General features: G+C 38.0%; 1 protein-coding gene across 1 annotated transcript in view; it reads left to right on the top strand.

The window, feature by feature from the left end:
- The window catches only part of LOC122988491 (cAMP-specific 3',5'-cyclic phosphodiesterase 4B), a 36,617-nt gene that overhangs the window by 7,770 nt on the left and 7,056 nt on the right, over positions 1–21,791 (top strand). The window contains exon 2 of the mRNA XM_044360831.1: positions 16,733–16,827. Coding sequence (XP_044216766.1) covers positions 16,786–16,827 — 42 coding nt within the window. The 5' untranslated portion in view covers positions 16,733–16,785. The remainder of the gene's footprint in view (positions 1–16,732; positions 16,828–21,791) is intronic.

The following is a 21,791-nucleotide window of genomic DNA, read 5'->3' as shown; positions in this document are numbered from 1 at the left end:
TTGAAGTGTACAAATGATCTGAGAAACCATTTTTCAGGTGAGGATACAGAGATAAGAGAAATATCTCAAGACCTTGGAAGGATTGATTGTAAATGATGTGGCTAGAAATGTACAGCCACAGGTGTTGGAGTTCTGGATACAAAATGGTCTCAACTAGCTGTTGCCATCTAAAGCAAGATCTCGGGTGGCCTGGATCTCACTTTGTACTGCATTATTTTTAGATAATAATTTGATTTGACATTTTCCGCTTCCTGAACAATTTTTCAAAATCTGTCATATTTGGACACATTTGAAAGGCAGCAGCTGTCATATGCTGCTTTTATTGTACTGTCCAAGTGATGCTTACTAGCCCCTATTGTAGGTCACAAACTGTGGGTGATGCCAGTATAGACTCCCATTTATTGTTCTGTAAACTAAATTCTGTTCTTGTTTTTTGCCTTCATCTGCTGCTCTCTGTCTCTCCCCCCTGACTCTGACAGTCTGCTTATGAATATCATAAACCAACGTGAATAATCTTGGTTATTAATTTAATCAGTGAATAAACAAAAGGACGCACTCTCCCTCCTCTCACTCAGTGACTCTGAAAGAGTATTACCCTCACAAAGCTTGAGCTGACAGAGATGAATAGCTTGAAACGATGAGCTAGATAATTGAGAGTAATTAACATGCCAAGCATTCAGCTCATGTCTTCATGTTCAAGAGAAGCGGGGGCTATTGCTGATGAGCAGACTGAGGGGTAGAATTGAGATTGTGTTTTTGTGTTATAGACTCACTGTTGAGTGACATCAAAAAGATACAGCTTGGGTGAAGACAGTGCTCTGTTGGTGATTTTAGACTCTTTTTAGGGATGCTCAAGCAATAATCTGACAGAGAACGCTGGATCAGATTGGTCGTTATTACTGTGTGGTTGATTTGATGTGTTTGATGATGTATCAATGTAATTTTAAAGTAAGGCTTAGAGGTGAAGAATTTATCAGACACTGATGTCTCAGAACGAGCCAAATGTTAACCGCTGGCAGTTTCAGACGTTAATGTTATTAGCAAGCTCACGAGCTAGCTAGCTAACGGCTATGTTAGATCATCTCTGAGCTATCTTGCTTGTAATTTGCTAATTTCAGATTTTAAACATGGCAGTGTGTGAATGTCACTCGTGTGGGTACTGTTAAAGTTAGTTATACCCTGGGTGAATACTCTTTTCTGATTGGCTGGCAGGTGAAACCGTTTAATACACACGTAATTCAGCTCAAGTTTAATCACCATTTAAAATTTATCCGCTACCCTACTTGTAACCATAGCAACATTAAAGAGCACAGACGTCAAAGCTTACTGGTTATGAAGTTTTGAAGAATGGGACGCAGCAGAGGAAAAAGAAATGGAGAAGAGAAGAAAGAAACCAAGCGGAAAAACAGCATAGGAACTGACACCTGAAGAGCTTAAAATGATAGAGGAAGAGAAGGATGAGATTAATACAAAAAAGGCAACAAAATGGGCAGTTAATATACTGAGAGACTTTCTCTGCCAAAAACAAAGGAACACTGATTTGGAGACATACTCTGTGGTTATGCTTAATGACACCTTATATGAATTTTTTTCCCTTTTCAGGCTGGCGGCGAGTACAGTGTGGCAAGTTGTCATGACAACAGTAAGCTCTTGCTCCATAACCTTTCAATTTTGAGGGCAAAACTTTCACCAAACATTTGCAAATGCTTTTATTTTATATTGTTGGCAAATGACTATGGTCTAAGCAGTATAATCAACTTGTAGGGGGGTTAAACATTTTAAAAGGTCCTAAAAGTCTGATCCTAGAATCGCCCCTGTCATATGTCAAATTGAGCGCTATCTAGACATTTCCCTCTGTAGTTAGTGGAGAGTAGAGCCAAGAATGAATACTGGGCTTTCCTTCATCAGGTGGCCAGAAACATGACTCCAAATGAATGCTAATGTTGCTCAATTTATAAATAGGCTAGCATATTTTCCATATCAACCTTATAAGGTAATAATATGTAGCCTAAGTGGTGTGCTCACTACTTGTTATGCTGCCTCTGAGTTGCCCCAAAAAATTCTTAAAAGTCATAACTGGCAAAACAGGGCAAGGTGAAGCTTAATAGGCTTCACCTTGCCCCGTTTTGCCAGTTTTTGCCCATTTTGATGTTTCATTAGTGCTTCCCCTGAATGTTGTTTTTATATGTTGAGACCAAAAATCAATTTTGCCCCCAACTATAAATGTGTGTTGTCATGGATTTAGTAATGGCTCTTATAATAAGGGTCCTGGTATATGCACTGGCATGGCTTACCAGCACACCTCGATATAACAGAAATGTCATTGATGTTATTAGTTACGTCCCCGGTTTTGTTGCAATGACAAGTCAGAATGTCCACCTTGAGAAAAGTCTATTATGTTTGTGTCAAGGAGGTCGTCTTTGTATCCAGGCAGGGAGAGTTAATTTGACCTGGTAGCCAATCGCTATTCTCCTCTTACTTGATGTAATACCTTGGTAATCAATATTCTGATGGATTACTACGGTTATTGACAGCCTATACAGACTGTCTAACCCTTTCAGGATGACACAGCGATGTGGGATGTTTACTTTTGATTTGAATGGGTCAACATGCAGAGTTGGAGGGTTGAAGGTCGGCCTGACACTGCTCACCTTTGGTATAAGAAGGTGAAAATGCAGTTCTATAATCACTATAGGATTATTATAGGGTTACAGGGTCAAAATAGGGATACTACAGAATTATCTCAGGATTTCATTTTCAATCTTTAAGCCTTCTTAATCATAATTATATGGACCTGTAGTTTGGAATAAAGTAAAACTGACTGGTAAATTCTTGTAAGAAATCACTCAAAGTTGCACCACCTCACCTGCACCATCATGAAATTTATTTCCAATTCCACAATTCTCTTTAGCAAATACAATATATCCTGTCTATATATGTATTTTCTCTGTTGTAATTCTATAGTTGAGCAGTGTATGGAATTACAGCTGTGGACTTGGATCATCTGTGAATGGCAACAAGCAGGGATTAACCCTTGACAGCAGTATGGTATGATTGGGTCAAATACGGGTTGATACTATGTATATAATCCCATGTTGAGCATGTGGGTTGTGTGTGAAAATGGCATACAGTAGTACTGACCATCTGAAAGGGTGTGTGTGCGTGACCTGTTTCTGTGCAGCGGAATAATGTACGTTTGAATCTTTTCACATTTACACAGAGTTTAAGGAGCAGGATTTATGACATCAACAACAACTAATTTGGAATCCAATCCTGGTCCAGTATGCAACTTCTCCAAGTGTGATGTGGAAACTTGGAACCTCCAGTGCACAAACACTGATAATGGACCTTAAAGTGAAGTAGGAAACATCTAGTGTCCAGCAGTTAAACATTTGAAATGAAAAATGTTTTCATATTCATAGATTCTGGATTTTTCAATGCGGGAAAAGGAGTAGATGTCATTTTAAGGATTTCCAACCAGGTAAATGAACTTTTTTATAAACCTCATCAGACACAAATTATTATTCAAAGCAGAGTAATTTCACATATATGAAAACATGTCTGAAGGCGATCTTTAACTTTTAATTAGGCAAACAAAATGTATTAGTAGAGCATCTTTCATACAGGTTTCATGCAGGTGACTGACAAACTAGTACCAACAATTTGAACCAAATACACTTAAACAATTAAAATATAGTTTAAAATGTGAATAAAAATGATGACAAAAGTGAAAACAAAAAATACATAAAAGAAAATAAAAACATCAAAATATGAAAAACAATAGACCTTTTCACAGCAGACATTTTCACATGTCAACGCAGGAAAAGTACAGGTGCAGTTCATAATATTAATCAGGTGGAAGTGAGCCATCGTTAATGTCAACACCGACTGACACATCAAAAAGTCATAGCATTCTGCTGTGAGAAAGGTTTATAAAAGCAATAAAACATAAGCAAATGCTTAGCCAGGCTAGAAAGATACTTTATCATTTTATCTTGTTTATGCCCAATTAAAATCCATAATCACAACTCTGGAAAAATATGATATGTTGATTTAATTTTTTAATATTTATTTGTGGTTAATTCTCTGTCTGTGCCTGTGTTCATTAGAATATATACCCTCTCTCTCTCCCTCCACCTCCATTTTTTCTCTTGGTTTTTATAATGAACACAGTTGGTGTAAGAGTGTTTATTCTCTCTAGCACACGCTCAACGGAGTGCAGCCCTCACCCTGATTGCTCCCCTTCATTAGAATGACGCTGCTTGAAGGAGCAAATAAAAGAGGGACGCTGGGCTAATCAATTTTTTTAATTGTCTCAGTAAGAACTTATGAGAAAGCACTTACTTTTTCATAAGCTGATTTCCTCAAGACTTAGTCAGGCAGGGGTTGCTAGAAAGATGAGTGAATGTGTGTGCATGAAATGACAACATTCACTTCAGGGTGTGAAAAAGGAGAGGGGAGCGTCTGAAAAGGAAACACAGTGAAAAGAGACTTTGCTCATTAGTAACTCCCAGAGCTCCAGTCTTCTGTCTCACACTGATGATCTCTGTGAGGAGGAAAATTAAGTCCCCAGACAGAGCGGAGCTGTCTCTAGAGCCAGCAGATAATAGTGATCATTGGTGAAGGTGTGACGCTGCTCAGATGCTGGTTCAGGACCTTTTAGAATTCAGATGATGAAAGTTTTTAAAACCAAATACATAATTTAAAGTCACCAATTATGTAGCTTCTGATAAGCAGTGCAGAAGAAGCTGAAATAAATGATGTGCACTAAAAGATCAGAAATCTATCTAGTAAAGATTAGTCTTGTGTAGAGCTTGGTTGAGAAAATGTGAAAAACCACAGTTTTAGAAAACAGGTGCAATGAATCTATTTCCACTGCTCTAACCTCTCACTCCGTGATTTTTCTCCTTTTACTATTCTCATGTGGGAGGCTTTCAGAGGCTGTAGGCTGCAGAATAATGGGAAAGTTTCAGATATATCCCTCCACACAGAAATGAAGCATTTTCAGTGTGTCATGCATTCTTCCAGGAGAAACTGTTTTGAAATTCTTTGTCAATGTAAGTTTGAAGAATTTGGAATAAAAAGTTAATGAGACTGATTCAATCCTCATTTGTTCTAGTAAAAATTGTGATAACATGGGTGTGTGTAGCTAAAGACATTGATGTTTGACTCGATAAGATGCAAATGGTGCTACAGTTTATTTGTAGTGGCTATCACACATTCTTTTTTAGATTACTTGGCAGTCACCATGATAACTTGGCAGAGTTGTAAAGTCCTTCCTAGTAGTGCTTTGGCATCTGATTCAAGCTGTCAAACTCATGGATGTATTACTCAAACTGGAGTTAGATTTATTGTTATCATAACTGAAACAACAGTTAGACAAACCCACTTATTACTGTATTATATTATATTATTGTATTATTGTACCTATGTGAAATAGTAGTTATAGTTTGCAGTTCACCTGAGCTGCGTACTTTGGACTGAGAAGAACACCAAAGCAGCTAACGGAAAGCCAATGAATAAGCTGAGCTGAGCTTTAGTGATTGGTGACATCACCTTTTTTGTGACTGATTATTTTCATTATCAATTAATTAATCATTTTGTCTTTGACAATAGTGAAAAATTCCTGTTATAATTTCCCACAGTCAAAGGTGACGTCTTCAATGTCTTATTTTGTCTGACCAACAGTCCAAAAGTCAAAGATATTCAGTTTACTATCATGTATGACAAAGAAAAGCATCAAATCACCACACCTGAGAAGCTGAAACCATCAGTAATCAGGATTAGGTTTTATGCAGTAATAGATGTTGCTGCTACCCTGTTGTTGGGGTCGGGGTCACCACCAGCTCTAACAGAAACAAATGAATACACAAAGTCACCCTGATATAATTTTGTAAGATACATTTAGTTGTATTGCTCCAGTCTGTGGACAAGTTTGGGATATTTCACTGATTATAGTCATGGAGTCCATTTTTTGCCAATTTAATGCCAATGATTGCAGCCAATTTTTTGTTTTTTATCTGTGGTGAAGAAAAAAAGACAAAGGCCTTTAGTGTGAGGGCGGTAAATTTACACAGTTACCCTTATTGGTATTATTATTCAGTGCAGTGACCTCCACTCAGGCCCTAATCAAAATATCCTGATCAGGAATCCTAAGTCTTATACCATTGCAGCAGGTCTTAGGTTTCTGATGGGGTTTTTCAAAATTATCGTCTTGAAATACTGAAGTCTGAGACTGTCACTCATACAGTGCATTGAAAGACTTAAAAATATAGGAACTTCAGTCAGCAATCATCCTGTCTTTGCACTTTGAATGATGAATAGTTGTGTAACAAATCTTTTTTTTCCAAGTTGTCCAAAGTGATTTTGACTGACATAGCCACTTTGGTGGGGTTAGGGCACCACGACCGTGTTGCAGTCTTAAAAAGCAGATTTCCTGCCTCAAACTCCTGTTCAAAAACACATCAGAAAGAAAATAGAAAGATAGAAAGATAAAGCATCACATTTGTCTTCTCTACAACAAAAAAGACACAATTCCTGCTGTGTATAACTGTTATGTAACTAACAGAAAGCTGACAGAAAGGGGATTTGAAGACAAGGTTTACAAAACTGTCATGTTATCCCTGGAGGCTTTTTAAGCACCTTTGCCTGGACATCTGTGTGCTTTAAACTGGATTAGCGCTGGAGAATGAGAGGTGGATAAAGAGGATTCAATAAAGCATAAAGCAATTTTTTGGAATGAATTTATTAAAATGGCTTTTTCCTTTAACTCTGGAGGAAGGAAAATAAAATTGGTTTTCTGCATTCAGTAAATTGTTATAATGAATTCTGGTCACCCACATCAAAAATGATTATATGGTGCTATTATGGGACTGTAATTTTATAGTGTTTTACTGAACATGTGGTTGAAATGTCTGGTGACTAAACTGTATGTAGTTTAATCTTTTTTTCATACTGAAATCATATGAGCTGCTGAACAGTGGCAATCTTGAGGAGGTCTTGTGGAGACTAAGATATTCCAGCAAATCTGCAATTTGTCAGACAGAAATTAAAAGCAATTAGTAGGGCCACTTAGATAAAATATTTTAAATTACACTTAACATTTAAAAAGTAGTTTTGAACCTCCTTTATGTATTGTGTAAAGTATATACAGAAGTCTGAGAAGGAAATCAAGCATCAGAAATACAATGAAAATGTTATATTCTGTTGTGGATGGTTCAAATTCTTTTATGAATAAAGTGTTTACAGTTTAAAATATTTAATATTTGTCTGGCAAGCTGCTCGATGGCTGTTATCTCTGACCACAGGGTGAAATTATGACCATGCAATAGTATTGCCACTTTATAGAGGATGATGCCGTATTATCAAGCTTCTCAGTATCAGCTTGACTCTGCTCCAGTTACCCAGAAGTGAGCCACTGCTGAAACACAGTCAGTGGATTAAGTAGTTTATAGTGCTTCATAATTGTGCTAACTGCTAATATAAGTCAACCACCACAACCACAACCAGTTCAGTAATATAAGCAATACTACAGAAATGAGTTAATATGTTGTCCATTTAAAAATAAGAGCATTCTTGCTCGGCTGAAACTGAGCCCAACATATGTAGATTCTTAAAACAGAATTATTTATCAAGTAGAGGATGAAAAAATAACTGCTCTGTTACACATTTAAAAAAAAAAAAATCCTCCTAGCAAATGTTTAATATATACAGTATGAGGCCGTTCACTGTAATAATCCTCCCAGCAAATGTTTAATATATACAGTATGAAGCTGTTCCCTATAATAATCCTCCCAGCAAATGTTTAATATATACTGTATGAAGCCCTTCACTGTTGTGATGTGACTGGGTCATGAACTTCATTGTTTGCCATCCCTTCTCCATCCTGTCTTTGTTCATTGTGTTAATAACACAGAATCTCCTCAATATATCCTCTACGAATTGTCCAATGCTGTATTTGATTTTTGCACTAGTGAGCTAAACCCCTAACCTCATATTTGTATTAAGGACTGGGTTTTTACAAAGCCTGAGCTTGCATACAAAGGGTGGGTTTGCGCTACTGAGCATTGCCATGGGATTTGACAAGATTCAGAGTCTGTTGAGGATTAAATTGTGTTTAAGCGTGTTCTGAGTTTTTATTAATGTTAGACTATTCATTAATATAAGACCAACAATTCAGAATACTCAACCATTCTTGGAATTTGGTTGAGCTGATTTGTAGTGGTGTCACGTTATCGGCGCACTCTCTGTCTGAGTCACTCATGCAGACAGTCACACACATAAAGACAACAATATGATGATCAGAAACATGATGAGGTAAAACTTTCACAATGTGGAGAAGACTGGATTTTTTTTTTTTTATCAGAAATCACACTTCAGAACCAGTCGTGGTATTGGATGTCCAAAAGCAGCTGTGCACTGTGCAGTTTTATTATGTGTGGGGAAAAATTAACCATATTCACAAATTAAAATGAATATTGCATTGATGATAGAAAATCTTAAAGGAATGTGATTGCAGACACAAAAATTGTCGTCTTTATTTTTATTACAGCCAGTTTTGTCCACACAACATTTCATCTTTATTGTTGTATGTGGTCTGCTGTCTGCTAGTATGATGCAAGAGCATGACAGATCATAGTGAACTAATTATCGAATGCAGACAGACTGGATGCCACTTGTTCCTTCTGGTTGCTCTGTGTACACTTGTGTAGCATTTGATGTCTTGCATTTCCACTTTAGATTTTTAGTGGGGCATAAATTCAGATTAGTTCTCTCTTTGTCTCTTGGAGCACCACCTCATACAGACCCTTAATCAAGTTTTAAACTGCACATGTTAATCTAATAAAGAGCAAAAGGTAGAACACACCCCAACAGCTGACAAGCAAACAGTTTCAAGCTATAACTTAAAGTAACTTAAAGTCAGGTTACAGTACAATATGGACCAGAAGACTGAGGGCTAGCCAGGCAGCTGCTAAGATCCTGTTTCTCTTCCTCTTGTCAGATGTCCCACTGAGCCAGTCAGTCAACAGGACAGGCAGGCGGAGAGCTTGTTATCTCTGCTCTATTAGGCTGATACACGACATGCTCTGTTGAAGCCCTCTTCCAATGACGTTGTTGCATGTGAACTTCTGTGTGTGTGTCTGCATGTGTGACAGGAACAAGATGAGATGTGACACAAGACCTCATCACATTTTGCCATACACCCACCTGAAATTGTCTCCTGCGCAACATTTGAAATTAAAAACCTGTGGACTGTAGTCTGGGGAAATGGGTGTTTTTCAGGTATTACTGGTTATGATTTACTACCTGATGGCTTGGAGAGGGGGAATGGTTGCATTACACTTTGGTAGAAACGGATAGAGCCACTTTCTAGTTTGCGCAATAATATTTTACATTTAGTGGCCACTTTATTAGCTATGCCTGCTTGTAAACAGTCTGCTCTGACAAACAGTGAATAATGGGGCTACAACTCATACACTGTATTGGAAACAGGGTCAAGAGGTTCAGTTACTTCACATGCATGGTGCATTAACCAGAAAACACAGGCAACCAATAAAATCATAATTTTTTCAACAATCCTATTAACTCAAACTGCCTTTGTTTCATAACTAATAAGCCATTGGTTTACACTCAAGAGCAATACACAGCAGCGTGTTGCATTATTTGACACATGTCAGTTGATGTCTGTAGCGACCACAGTCATACAGACAAAAGAAGTAAGGTATAGCAGACAGGAAGTGCCAATCTGGGGTGTAATTAGGATAAAATTGCTGATTTTCTGAATAGTTGAAGTACGTTGATGCTGGTGTTTCCCGATGAGTTTAGACGTCATGATGATGCTGGTGTGTGAGCTTTCATAGAAAACGATGGGTGTTGATGTTATGATGCAGGTTATACACTGCCAACGTATGCTGCCCTTTAAGATTTTTACTCTCACTGTCTGATCTCCTGCTCCAACATCACGTTTCAAAAGGAAATCTATCACATTGAGGTCGTAATGATACCATTTAACCGGATCTTTTTGGTAGGAGAAGTCAGAGATGAAAGGTTAGACACATTTAAGCATGTTTTTACTTTTATTTTTTTTTAAAGGCATCTGTGGCACTCTTCTCCTGTTATATGATGATGCAAGGAGTGTTCTCATAACACTTATTATGCCACTTCATACCAACTGAGTATCACTTTGATGCTACAGTTGTGCTAACCAGATGCATCCCTAATGGCCACATACTTTTTACACATATAGACTTTAGTAGAGTACTAATGGCCTCCGCATTCTCCAGATCTCATAGCACCTTTGGGATGAGTTTGAACAAGGGATTTATAGCACAAATGCTTGGCCGAATATGCAGGAACTGCATGTTCCTATAAGCCAGAAAATTTAAACCAACCTTGTCATCTACATAATGCATTTATACACTATAAATCTGCTATATCAATGCATTTTTGTAGAGTATCTACCTGTACTATGTGTGACATCTAAAGGTAGGAGGGTGGGTGGTTGGGGGCACAAAGTACAGGACTTTGACTGATGTCCTACTTCCCACATGTTGTTACATTTAGGCTACTAAAACACTTAAAGATTTTGGAAAGATTGTGGTTTTAATAAATATTGAAAATGTGACCAAGACTGCAATCTTTCCCTAACCTTAACCAAGTGCTTTGAGTTTCATAAACATTACCATCAATCAAGCTTTAATTTCCACAAGCTGATATAGCAACAAATTAAATATGTTGAAAGTGAACATTTTGGAGACATTTTGTGTTGGCAATGAGCAGTTCATTATGTTTGGTATGAGCATGTCCTGATAAAAATGTAAGCTGGGCAGTTTTAAGGTTCTTATGCAGCATGCAGTATTTGCTAATGCATATAACATGAATATAAATGTAATCTTTAGGGGACAGGATTGATGCCTTGTAGAATTTGTGCTGTTCTGGAGGCAAGACTTGGTCATACCAAGTATTAGGAACGTTTACTGTTAAAACTATCCACAGTGAGAGAGTGTCCTTGCTTTAGAAAGTCACTTTGTGATGTTTGTGATGTTGTGCTCAGTGTTACCACCTCTGCCATAATCTCAGTTTGACTGCAAGCCAAAGGTGACTGTGTGACTATTATGAATAACTTAATGCTAAACCATTAAACACACAAAGACGCCTCAGCAGCGCTCTGTGTGTGCTGAACACACATTTGGGAGAACATTTTTGTATTGTTTTCATGCAGAGAGCATGCGTGCGCTAGTTTGTTTTGTTGAAGGCTTTTTTTGGTAATGTTTGTGTGAGCTGTCTTCTGTCTTCACACCTGTCTGCCCTAATGCTGCTAATTAGGCAGAAGTAACATCAATTAGGATGCCCCAGAACACACACTCTCTCTCTCTCACACATATACACCGTACTCCTCGTTAGTACCATTGTGCTTCATCCCCCGAGGTTACAGCGCTAATCTGTGTTCATAAACTGATTTCTACATCTGTGCTGCCGAGCACAATTTTCAGATCTGCACTGAAACACAAATTTCTTCTGTACCCACTAATTATCTGCTAATGGTGATAACTGGAACATATTGTCGTCCCTACAGAGAGGCCTTGCCGCTGATAATTTCCTCTAAGAAATACACAGTATATTCAAGGTATTTTTAATGAATTACCTCAATTACATTATTCAAGCGCTCAACTTAATAATCATAACAATAGTCAAACAAAATATTATGAAAAGTCTGTCACCAGAAAAGCTCAAACTAAACATACGAGAGAAAAACAATCTTTAAAATGCATTTACATTAATTTTGGTTTAGTTGTTTTCTCTTATTTGGGATGGTAAGGCTTTATGTGCTATGTTTCAAGTGGCGAAAACCAAACAGCATCCATTTGAACAATTCTCATTTCTTCAAAACTGTTTTGGAGAAATGAAGATAATTTAGGAACAAAAGTAAGTGAGTTTAAGAAAGCCAGCTTGCAAAGCAATTAAACTCTCTGCCATGATTATTCAATGCAGCAACTAGCAACTTTACTGTGTCTTAAAATGTTTGAGCACATGCCTGTGAGCTATCCAGGAGATTAGCTTGTGAAAACCTTTTCAAATATCAGCCAACAGTGAAGGTTGCCTGTCTAATTTGCTGTAATGGGTAAGACTAATTACGCTGAGAAAGTACATTTTATTAAACATTCTCTATCTGTTGAAGGTGCTGACTAGCAGTGAGGTCTTGTAGCAAGAGGAATACGTGCTAAGTATTTGCTTTTTTTTTTGCTGTGTTTAGGTGGTGTGATGGGGGTGTTTTTATGTAATAGTGGCATCTCCTTGGGCCTTAAAGGTTGTCCTGCCTGTTCAAGCTGAAACAAATGTGTCCATCTGCTTCAAGGGCATGAACTGTCCTTAACCATTACATTTCTTAACATGGTAAATATGCTGTCTCCAACCTGTCTGCATACAGTCTAAGTGCACATCCAGTCTTCCTTGCTGCTTCTTCCTCTGCTTCCTTATTTCACACCTCATTCTTCAACCCTTCTTTTTTTTAACCTTCAGCCTTTTCTCTTTATTTTATTAAATCCTCTCTGACCTGCTTGCTTGTGGTGCCCTTTCCTTTCTCCATCTCCATCTTCATCTCATTCTCTGGGCCACTCCTCACTAATTTTGCCAGATCTCCCCAAAACAGTCTAATTCTCATTCTTGTTCTTCTTTTACTGCCTGGCCCTCCCTCTGTATCACTTTCTGCCACTGCTGATGCTCACCTCCCCTTATCTCCATACACTGAAGAAAAAAATAGAGACCATCCCAGGTCACAGGAGGAACATATGAGTTCTTATGGGCCTTTTAACGACTGCCTGAATTGGCTCATTAGAGAGAGGCTCAATGACTGCGGAGTCAATCATGTCTGCTGCTTTTGAATGATTAGCATGGGGGGAATTACAGTGTGCTGAACCATTAAGGCTGCTTCAGGTTTCATTAGCTCGCTGTTACATTAGTGTGTGTTACTGAGAGGAAAAATTTTAAAAAAAGAAAAAGTATAATTTGTCCTGGCAAGAGAGAGAGCTCATAAAGATTAGCCAGTATGTATTGCTCAGTTTATTTTGTTTTTTTTTCATTTGTCTGTTATGATTCAACCTCCCTACACACACACACACACACACACACACACACACACACCACTAGAGCATAGGGCCAATCAGGACTGATTAGCTAGTTAAGTAAAAGCTTATGTGAATTTGACACGAATTCACAATTGGCTGCCCTATTGCTCTTTGTGTGATCGATTTGGGAGTCTCTCGTGTTTTTTCACATCTAAGATTTTGTGTAGGCTTAAATCTGGAGTGCAGGACTTGAGAGTAAAGGGGGGCACTTTGCTGTGATTGGCATCACAGGCTTGCAGCACGCTCTCATGCGCACCCTGAATGACAGGCACACAAAGAGGGCTGATAAAAATGGAAATGTTTGGGCGGTCCACCAGCCCACTGGGACTTGTCCCAGTATGCCCGTTGGCCAGTACACCACTGGCTGTAACCTACTGTTGCCGCTGTAAAATGGTGAATAAATTGTTTTGAGCGTCACACAACCCCCACAAAATGACTCATTTCACTATCAGAATTTGATCCATTTGGTCCAGTAACATTTAGAAAGTCTAGAAGCCACTAATGGCCACATTAATGGCCAAACAGCCAGCGCAGGAATGTCATGCCTTAAATGGGATTTAAAAACTCTGTATACTGTGAAATACAGAGAGATTTACCTCCGCTTAATCAGCATTGTGTGAACTCGTTTGGCAAGAGCTTGAATGTATCAGACATTCATTTCTGTAAAAGTTCTGCAGGTTTAAAATTAGTCTGACAGTAGCAGTGTTTTTGAAGTAAGGTTGTATAATCTTATTATATAACATATGTGAAATTATATTCTCAGAATCAGTTAAAAGCATCCATGCACTCTAATTTGGAGCTATTAGCAACAAAATGAGATGAATGGCAGTATTATCTGTTTATTATCTTAAGTATCTTTTTGTGTAATTTAAAAAATGGAGTGAAATCTGGCTACCATATCAGACAGAGTAATAGTGTTACGCTCACATGTGACAGTATTCTTTGCAACACATCGGACTACCCATTGCTTTTGTCCTGCTTACTCTTTCTTTTGCTCTATTTATTTGTAGAAAGCATTGAGATGTGAAGTGATTTCTTGAAGTCTGCAAAAACTCACCAGATGTATCATATCTCTTACTTTTAAATTGCAAAATGTGTGTAGCTGACAGTAGATTTTGTGGGCAAAACAAATTAGAATATGTGGCAGCCCCTGTGCTTTATATTGTTTTATTTTTTATCAACTCAGTGATTCACATTGCGAAAATGGTTAAATTGATCTGTAATTCAAAGCAGTCATGTGGAGGCTCACATATATTAGTAACTGCTAAGACATGTTAAAGTAATTATACATGTATCTGGTTTAGTTAAAAATATGTCTCATCCTGTATCCATCTCCTTTTCCTGTATTCAGTAGTTTTCTCAGCTGTGATATTTCAGCTTTGTTAATTCGAATCAATTTTAAGTTGCCTTGAATACACTACATGGAAGCTGTCATCTTTGTTTTGTTGTAACAAGAAGATCATGTCTCCTGTTGTCACGTCACTTGTCAGTGACTTGACAGTGTAATTTGTGCAGCCGGATTGCCAGCTGCACAGCCGTCAATTATTTTAACATCCTAATATTTCACTTCTTTTCCAGCCCCAAACAATGATTGAACTCACTAGTAATAAGCAACAAATCATAACAGGACAGAATTCTGTATAAGAATTGACACAATATTGAAACATTTGGAAATACAAACTGTCACAGCTGTAATAATGTACGACAGATGGTTGAACTGCTGCTCTTTATCTTATGTTTGAGTCCTGAGATGCACTATTCAAGGTCAGGCCCATTCAGCCATGAACATCTGTCTGAACTTACAGATTAAAAGCATGCAAACACTCATCATCTCACTCATCAGGGAAGTGAGACATTACAGGCAGGGAAATACCCCGAGAGCATTCAATAAACATTAAGTTCCACGGTCTTTTACTTTGAACATTTGACTTGGTCACACAAAAACATCTTTATACATTGTCCATGTTCCCTTTACTGGGTTTTTGATCCTTTGATATTTATGTGTGTATTTGTGTATATTTACAGTGTACATACACAGTTCATGCACTGTATGTATATTTGTATAGTTACTGTTCATGGCGTGACTCTTTGCTATGTTTCAGATCTTTTAGTCCAATATGAGCCTGTATGTAGCTTGAGATCATTGGGCAGAGCTTGTCCCGAGTCCTAAGTATATGGGCTGGTTGAGACAATATTGTCTTTTATATATCTTCTTAAAACATACTTTTATCTGAGAGTTTATCCTGATTTTTGAGGATTTTTTTCTTTTCAAAACTTGATTTTTCCTGAATTTTGGTATTTATTTTGTTTATCATATATTACAGGAATTTCCATTCATCCATTTTCTTGCTTGGACTTGATAGGGTGAGAGGCGGGGTACACCCTGGACAGGTCGCTAGTCAATCACAGGGCTAACATATAGATAGAGACAGACCATTCACACTCACATTCACAGGCAGTGTAGACTCTCCAATTAACCTAAACTGCATGTTTTTGGTCTGTAGGAGGAAGCCAGACTACCTGCAGAGAACCCATGAAGGCACAGGGAGAACATGCAACCTGCACATAAAAAGGCCAGTGGGTTCAAACCCAGAACCCTCTTGCTATGAGGTGACAGTGCTAACCACTGCACCACTGTGCCACCTATTTACTAGAATTTGATTTACATACTTTATTCTGGTCCATGTGATGTTACAAATCAATTTTCCATTTGTCTTTAATAGAGTTGATTTGTTGCTGTGTGTGAAGCACTTTGTAACACTGCATTTGTTTTGAGAAGTGCTCTACAAATAAGGATTATTATTATACATTTTATATTTGTACCTATGCTTATAAACTGTTAGTGCAAATCTAATTGCTCTCAAACTACCAACACAGCAGCTCCAATCAAACTACTGTTGGTATTGTTTTTTGCAAGAACCATCTTTTTCTGGCACTGGGAAGTGATAGGAAAGGGAAATAAAACGAGTTGAGTTCAACATGGGAGCGATCATGTTGCTGGGGTATCTAGCCAACCTCTTTTATCAGTGTGTTACTTTTATTGGCCCTCATAGAATATATTGCACATTTTCACATAGCAGTGCATCATAGGGGATTTCAGTGTGCTGTACAGCAGCGTTTTCATGTTGATGTATCACTTACTAGATGCCCCTCAACGGAGCAATATTGAAGGCGAGGCTGTTTTGTCTTGACTGCTCGGCTCTCTTCTTCCTCAGGAAGACACACCAAAATGACTGAGAAAAGTAGTTCAGTAAATTCAATATTGATGCATAGTGAACAGTGTGTATGTTATTGTACATGTGGTTTTGTATTACTTGTGACAAAATAGGAAGGACAGGTGGCAGAAATATCCCAAACGGAACAAGAACCAGGATTGGGGAATATTTATATTATAATGAAACTGAAGGTTAAAATGTTGTATTGTAATTATATCTGTCTCTCAAACTTGTGTCGACACTCTAATATAACGAGATGGATAGAAATTCATTTGTGTTGCTCAAAGCATTTGGAAAAGCTCAACACAAATAATGTCCAATCACTCATGGACCTCACTGTCAGCAGTTTTCATTGCAACTTGTTCTAAAAGGGTCTCTATTTGTGGTTTCCAGGTGTGCATGTGAAGCTGCTGTGGTTGGACAGCGAGGGAGATACTCGAGGAAAAATGAGGAAGAGCAGAAGTGTTCTCACAGTGTCTCCCAACAGTGTAAGTCACCTTGTCTCTACAATATCACACCAGTTATGTAACAGACATTAATCAAACACATTTTTGAAGACACGTGTCATCACTGGAGATGGGTTTCATTACACTGTGTCAGAAATATCGACCTTGTTGACCAAAGAAAGAGCCCTCATTAGTGTTCAGGGTTGAGAGGTAACCAAAAACATTTCATCATCTTTCATTTTAGGATTGTGTCAAAGTCACTAATCCAACACAAAATGTTCTTCAATTCAGAGACAGAGAGAGAGACATAAACACTGAGAAGAAGACACAGACACTCCCTGACTGAGACTTTATTATGGAATAGTGAGGATTATGAATAATTAGGAAGCATTCAAGAGTTTTTTAAGCAACAAAAGCAGCTCACCTCTTGTAGCTTCCTTCTTGTTGCTTTGTGAGGACAGAGAAGCACAGAGATAAGCGGTTCACCACATACACAGGGAAAGGCAAGGCGAGTTTATTTGTATAGTGCATTTGAACAACAAGGCAATTCAAAGTGCTTTATGTAAAACATAAAAGGCATCAAGACAGAATGTAAAAGCAACACAACGCAATATAAAAAGACATTTAAATACAATTTAAAGAGGAGAGAGTAAAAGTTTAAGTGCAGTATAAAGTATTAATCAAAAGCCTCTAATTTGATTTAATAAACAGAAACAGAAAAGTATTCAGCCTTGATTTAATGAACTGAGAGTTGCAGTTTTGTAGGAGTTTGTCCCAGATATGTGGAGCATAAAAACTGAATGCTGCTTCTCTATGTTTAGTTTTGACTGTGGGGACAGAAAGCAGACCTGTCCCAAATGACCTGAGAGGTCTGGATGGTTCATAACGTAGCAGAAGATCAGAAATGTATTTTGGCCCTAAACCATTCAGTTCTTTATAAACCAACAGTTGTATTTTATAACCAATTCTTTGACAGACAAGAAGCCAGTGTAAAGATCTGAGAACTGGTGAGATATGATCCACTTTCTTGGTCTTAGTGAGGAGTCAAGCATCCTGTTCCGAATCAGCTGTAGCTGTCTGATTGATTTCTTAGGGAGACCTGTAAAGACAGTGTTACAGTAGTCGAGTCTACTGAAAATAAATTCATGGAATGCATTTTCCAAGTCCTTGATATATTCTTAAGGTGATATCAGGCTGACTTTATAATTTTCTTACTGTGGCTGTTGAAATTCAGGTCTGAGTCCATGGCTACACCATGGCTTCTGGCTTTGTTTGTGACTTTTAACATTATCGACTGAAGCTGACTTTTAATCGTTCTTCCTTGACTCCAAAAACATTAACTTCCGTTTTTTGTTTATTTAATGGAGGAAAATTCTGGCACATCCAACCATTTATTTGTTTGATGCTCTTTCTCAGTGCTTGTATTAGTCCCCTGGTGTTATGGTTATGTAAATTTGTGTGTGGTCTGCATAATTATGGTAACATATTTTGTTGATTTCCATAATCTGAGCCAGGGGCAGCATGTAGATGTTAAACAGAAGAGGCCCCAGAATGGAGCCTTGGGGAACTCCACATGTCATTTCTGTCTGCTCAGATTTGTAATTATCTATAGACACAAACTAGTCCCTGTCCTTTAAGTAGGATTCAAACCAGTTTAGTACTGTGTCAGAAAGTCCCACCCAGTTTTCCAGTCAGTCTGGTAATATGTTGTGGTCAACTGTATCAAATGCAGCACTGAGATCCAATAATACTAAGACTGAAATTCTGCCACTGTCTGTGTTTAGGTGGATGTCATTGAGGACCTTAACAAGAGCTGCCTCACAGCTCTCAATCATTCCTCTCTTTGTCATCCCCCCCATGTTTTGACAGCTCTTTTCTGTTATTTGCCTGGCTCTCTCCTTTTCCATTAGGTCTCTTTTGCACAGAGATTTTCTGTAGCTCACGTCGCGCTCCTTGTTTCTGTTTCTTTCTTAGATCTCTCTTCTTTCTGGCTCACAGGTTATAAACATGTGATGTGATGTTTAAACCCACAGGGTTGCAAACTGTTTGCACTGTTTGTTGTGTGTATGTGCAGATCCAGTACAACACATCCTGCACTCATGTGTCTTAGTTTTAAGATACATTTATGCATGTGGACAGTCTCGCTACAAGACTAACATTCATGTGTGTTAATTTTGCACAAGCTAAATATGTGAAATATATGAGAAATATAATTTCTCATTATGAGAACATTCTTATTAAACACACATATATATGAAGATTATATCTGCACAATCTGAACTCTATACTTCCTTGTGGCAATTTGAGGTAGTGTACTGTATATGGTAGGTTTATGCAACCAAAAGCACTTGATTTAGGTTATTTGAACATCAGTGTATCTATGTTAGGATAACTAAACCACTTTGTAAAGTTTAAGGAAAGATTGTGGTCATGGTTATATACTGAAAAAAGTCAACAGTGACTTATTAGATGGCACACAAACTCCAGACCCCAGTGTCAAAGTTGAGTGCTTTTAATGGCCATCTACCTCCTTTAACCACCATTACTTTCCCTTGCACTATAAACACGTCCCACTCTGTCTGCACTCAAACTAAAAGTCACCTGTAAATGTATTCATTTTTGCAACACTGTGTTATGAGGATATGATGTGTTTAACGCCTGTACATTCATTCTATGCACTTTATGGACAGAAACATGCATGCGCACTTAGCAGTGGTTGTAGGTGTTGGGTAGTATTGCTCAAATAATCCATAGCTGAAGATGTGGGTGTGTATTATTCAGGCTCTCTCTTTCTCTCCATGTAAATTTGAGCACTGTGTACTCTTTTTGCTTTAATTGAATTTAATTACTCATCTCTGTTTTTGTCTCCTAACAACAGTTAACCCTCATCTCTGATTGGTGATGATAATAACAATAAAACAATCATAACAATAAAACATTAAAATTATAATACAAAGCGCACTTATGACAGCAATTGTTTTGTCAAATGGAGTCAGAATGTGAAAAAAGAGAACAAATGAATCAGCTGAGTATTTGCACTCTGTTTTGGCAAGGGCGGGTGCAGCTGTAGGGGCTCGAAAGTAGTTTAGGGCAAGGGTTGAAAAGGTGTTTCCTGTCAGATAGTTCAGTAAATTTATGATGGCACACCCTGATATCCCCTGTAGGGTCAGAAATATCATTTAACAGTTGTATTGGGTTTCTGGAGTCAAAGGGGAGACCTTTTAACAAGTATTCTCATTGAAAAATTGGCTGTTTTATACTTGACATCAATTTCCTACCAGATCCAGGGGAGCTGTCCTGAATCTCTCTCTGTGCTTTTAACTTCCTGCGCAGAGGGAAAAAACTATTTCTTGGTGAACAGCTTTGTCGTCACAGTGATGTTGGCAACCAGCAGAGACATTGCCTGTGGGGGGGGAGGCTTCAAGAGTTTAGTTACACTTCTTAACTCACTTTTAAACCACAAGTTGTCATTATTACATAGCAGATTTCTGTAAAAACGAAATACAGTGTGTTAATTATTCAGCTTTAGAGGTGCTGGTAAGCAATTTTTTTTTAACTTTTGGCAGAACCAGGCTAGCTGTTTCCCCCTGATTCCAGTCTTTATGCTAAGCTAGGCTTCCTGCCTCATGCACCAAGTATTCCTTTAAAATAAGCATACTTTGCTCATCTTGTACTTTAAATCTAAGTGTCATTATTTTTAAAAGCGATTTATTTATTTATTTATGATGACACATCTGGAAACCACACAAAGGAGTTACAACATATGGTATTTGTCTGATAAGTTAAAACAGATGCGCAAACCAGGAATGCATGCTTTTTTTTTGTTATGGGCTTGCATGTACATTTATCCATGTTCAAAAAGCCTGGAAAACCAGTGTATTTACAGTATATTTCAGTGAAAGTGTTAAGTGTTTCCTAAATCAATGAGGTTAAGTGTGCTGACTCGAGGTAGGACATTGTTATTGGATTCCAGCTCTAACAGAAGGGATTTGGTTTAGCTGGTGATGCTTAGCTGGGATTAGATTTGAGTGGTGTGAGTGTCTGCAGATGCCTGTGAGTGTTTGTGTTAATGATTTGGCCCATCATGAAGCTAACATTTGGATTGGATTAGTTTGGTGGGTGCGTACAGTGTGGTTGTATGTGCAGGTGATTCATTCCCTATACATTCATGTATGAGTGTGTGTCTCAGGGAGGGGGTGTGTTATTAGACAGTGGTGTGATGAAGGGTGGACAGATTAAATAATGTCTCTGCGCCCTACAGACCTAATGACCTCATTCCCATGCAGATCACAGCTAACCAGCTCTGATCTGATCAGCTCTGACTTCCTGTATGTGTTGGTACTCTTGTGGCTGTCTGTGTGAGTGTGCTTGAATGCATGCCACCATTTGTATGTGACTCTGCATATTTATGACAGTGTGTCTCAATGCTTGTTTCCACACATGGATACTCAGTTCCAGGTGCTCTGTGCTTTTGGCCAACATTTTGCTCATTCAATTAAAATCTATTTCTGAGGGTTAATGGAAGTGCGTCTGTGCATACATTACTCTCATCAAGTCCATATCAGATCTATCCACACCCTGTAACAAAAAAAAAAATCAATTTAACGTTATAGCTTCAATTTAACCTTTAAACCTCATTGTCTCTACTGATTCATGTCAGTAGTTCAGTAATGTTTTAAAACTGGAATTCAACAGGTTTTACAGGGTGTGTGTAGGTCCCTTAAAAGTTCTATATGATCTAATGTCATTGATTATCAAGATGTAATAATCTTAAAGGACAGGTTCTGAATATTTCAAGTTTGTCTTAGTCAGGTACCCAAATGAACACTGAAACAGGTTTTTCCCTCCAAATAAACTTTCAATGTAAGTGACGGTGAACAAAATCCACAGCCCTCCTTCTATGTAAAAAGCTTTTCTGAAGCTAATATGAAGCTTCAGCCATCCAAATTAGTCAAAACAGGTGGATATGTTTCAAAGTTAGTCTTTTTAATGCCGACTTCCCTCTT

The sequence above is a fragment of the Thunnus albacares genome, chromosome 9, assembly GCF_914725855.1.
Source record: "Thunnus albacares chromosome 9, fThuAlb1.1, whole genome shotgun sequence".
Classification (NCBI taxonomy): Eukaryota; Metazoa; Chordata; class Actinopteri; order Scombriformes; family Scombridae; genus Thunnus; species Thunnus albacares.
This window is presented reverse-complemented; position numbering and strand designations above follow the sequence as displayed.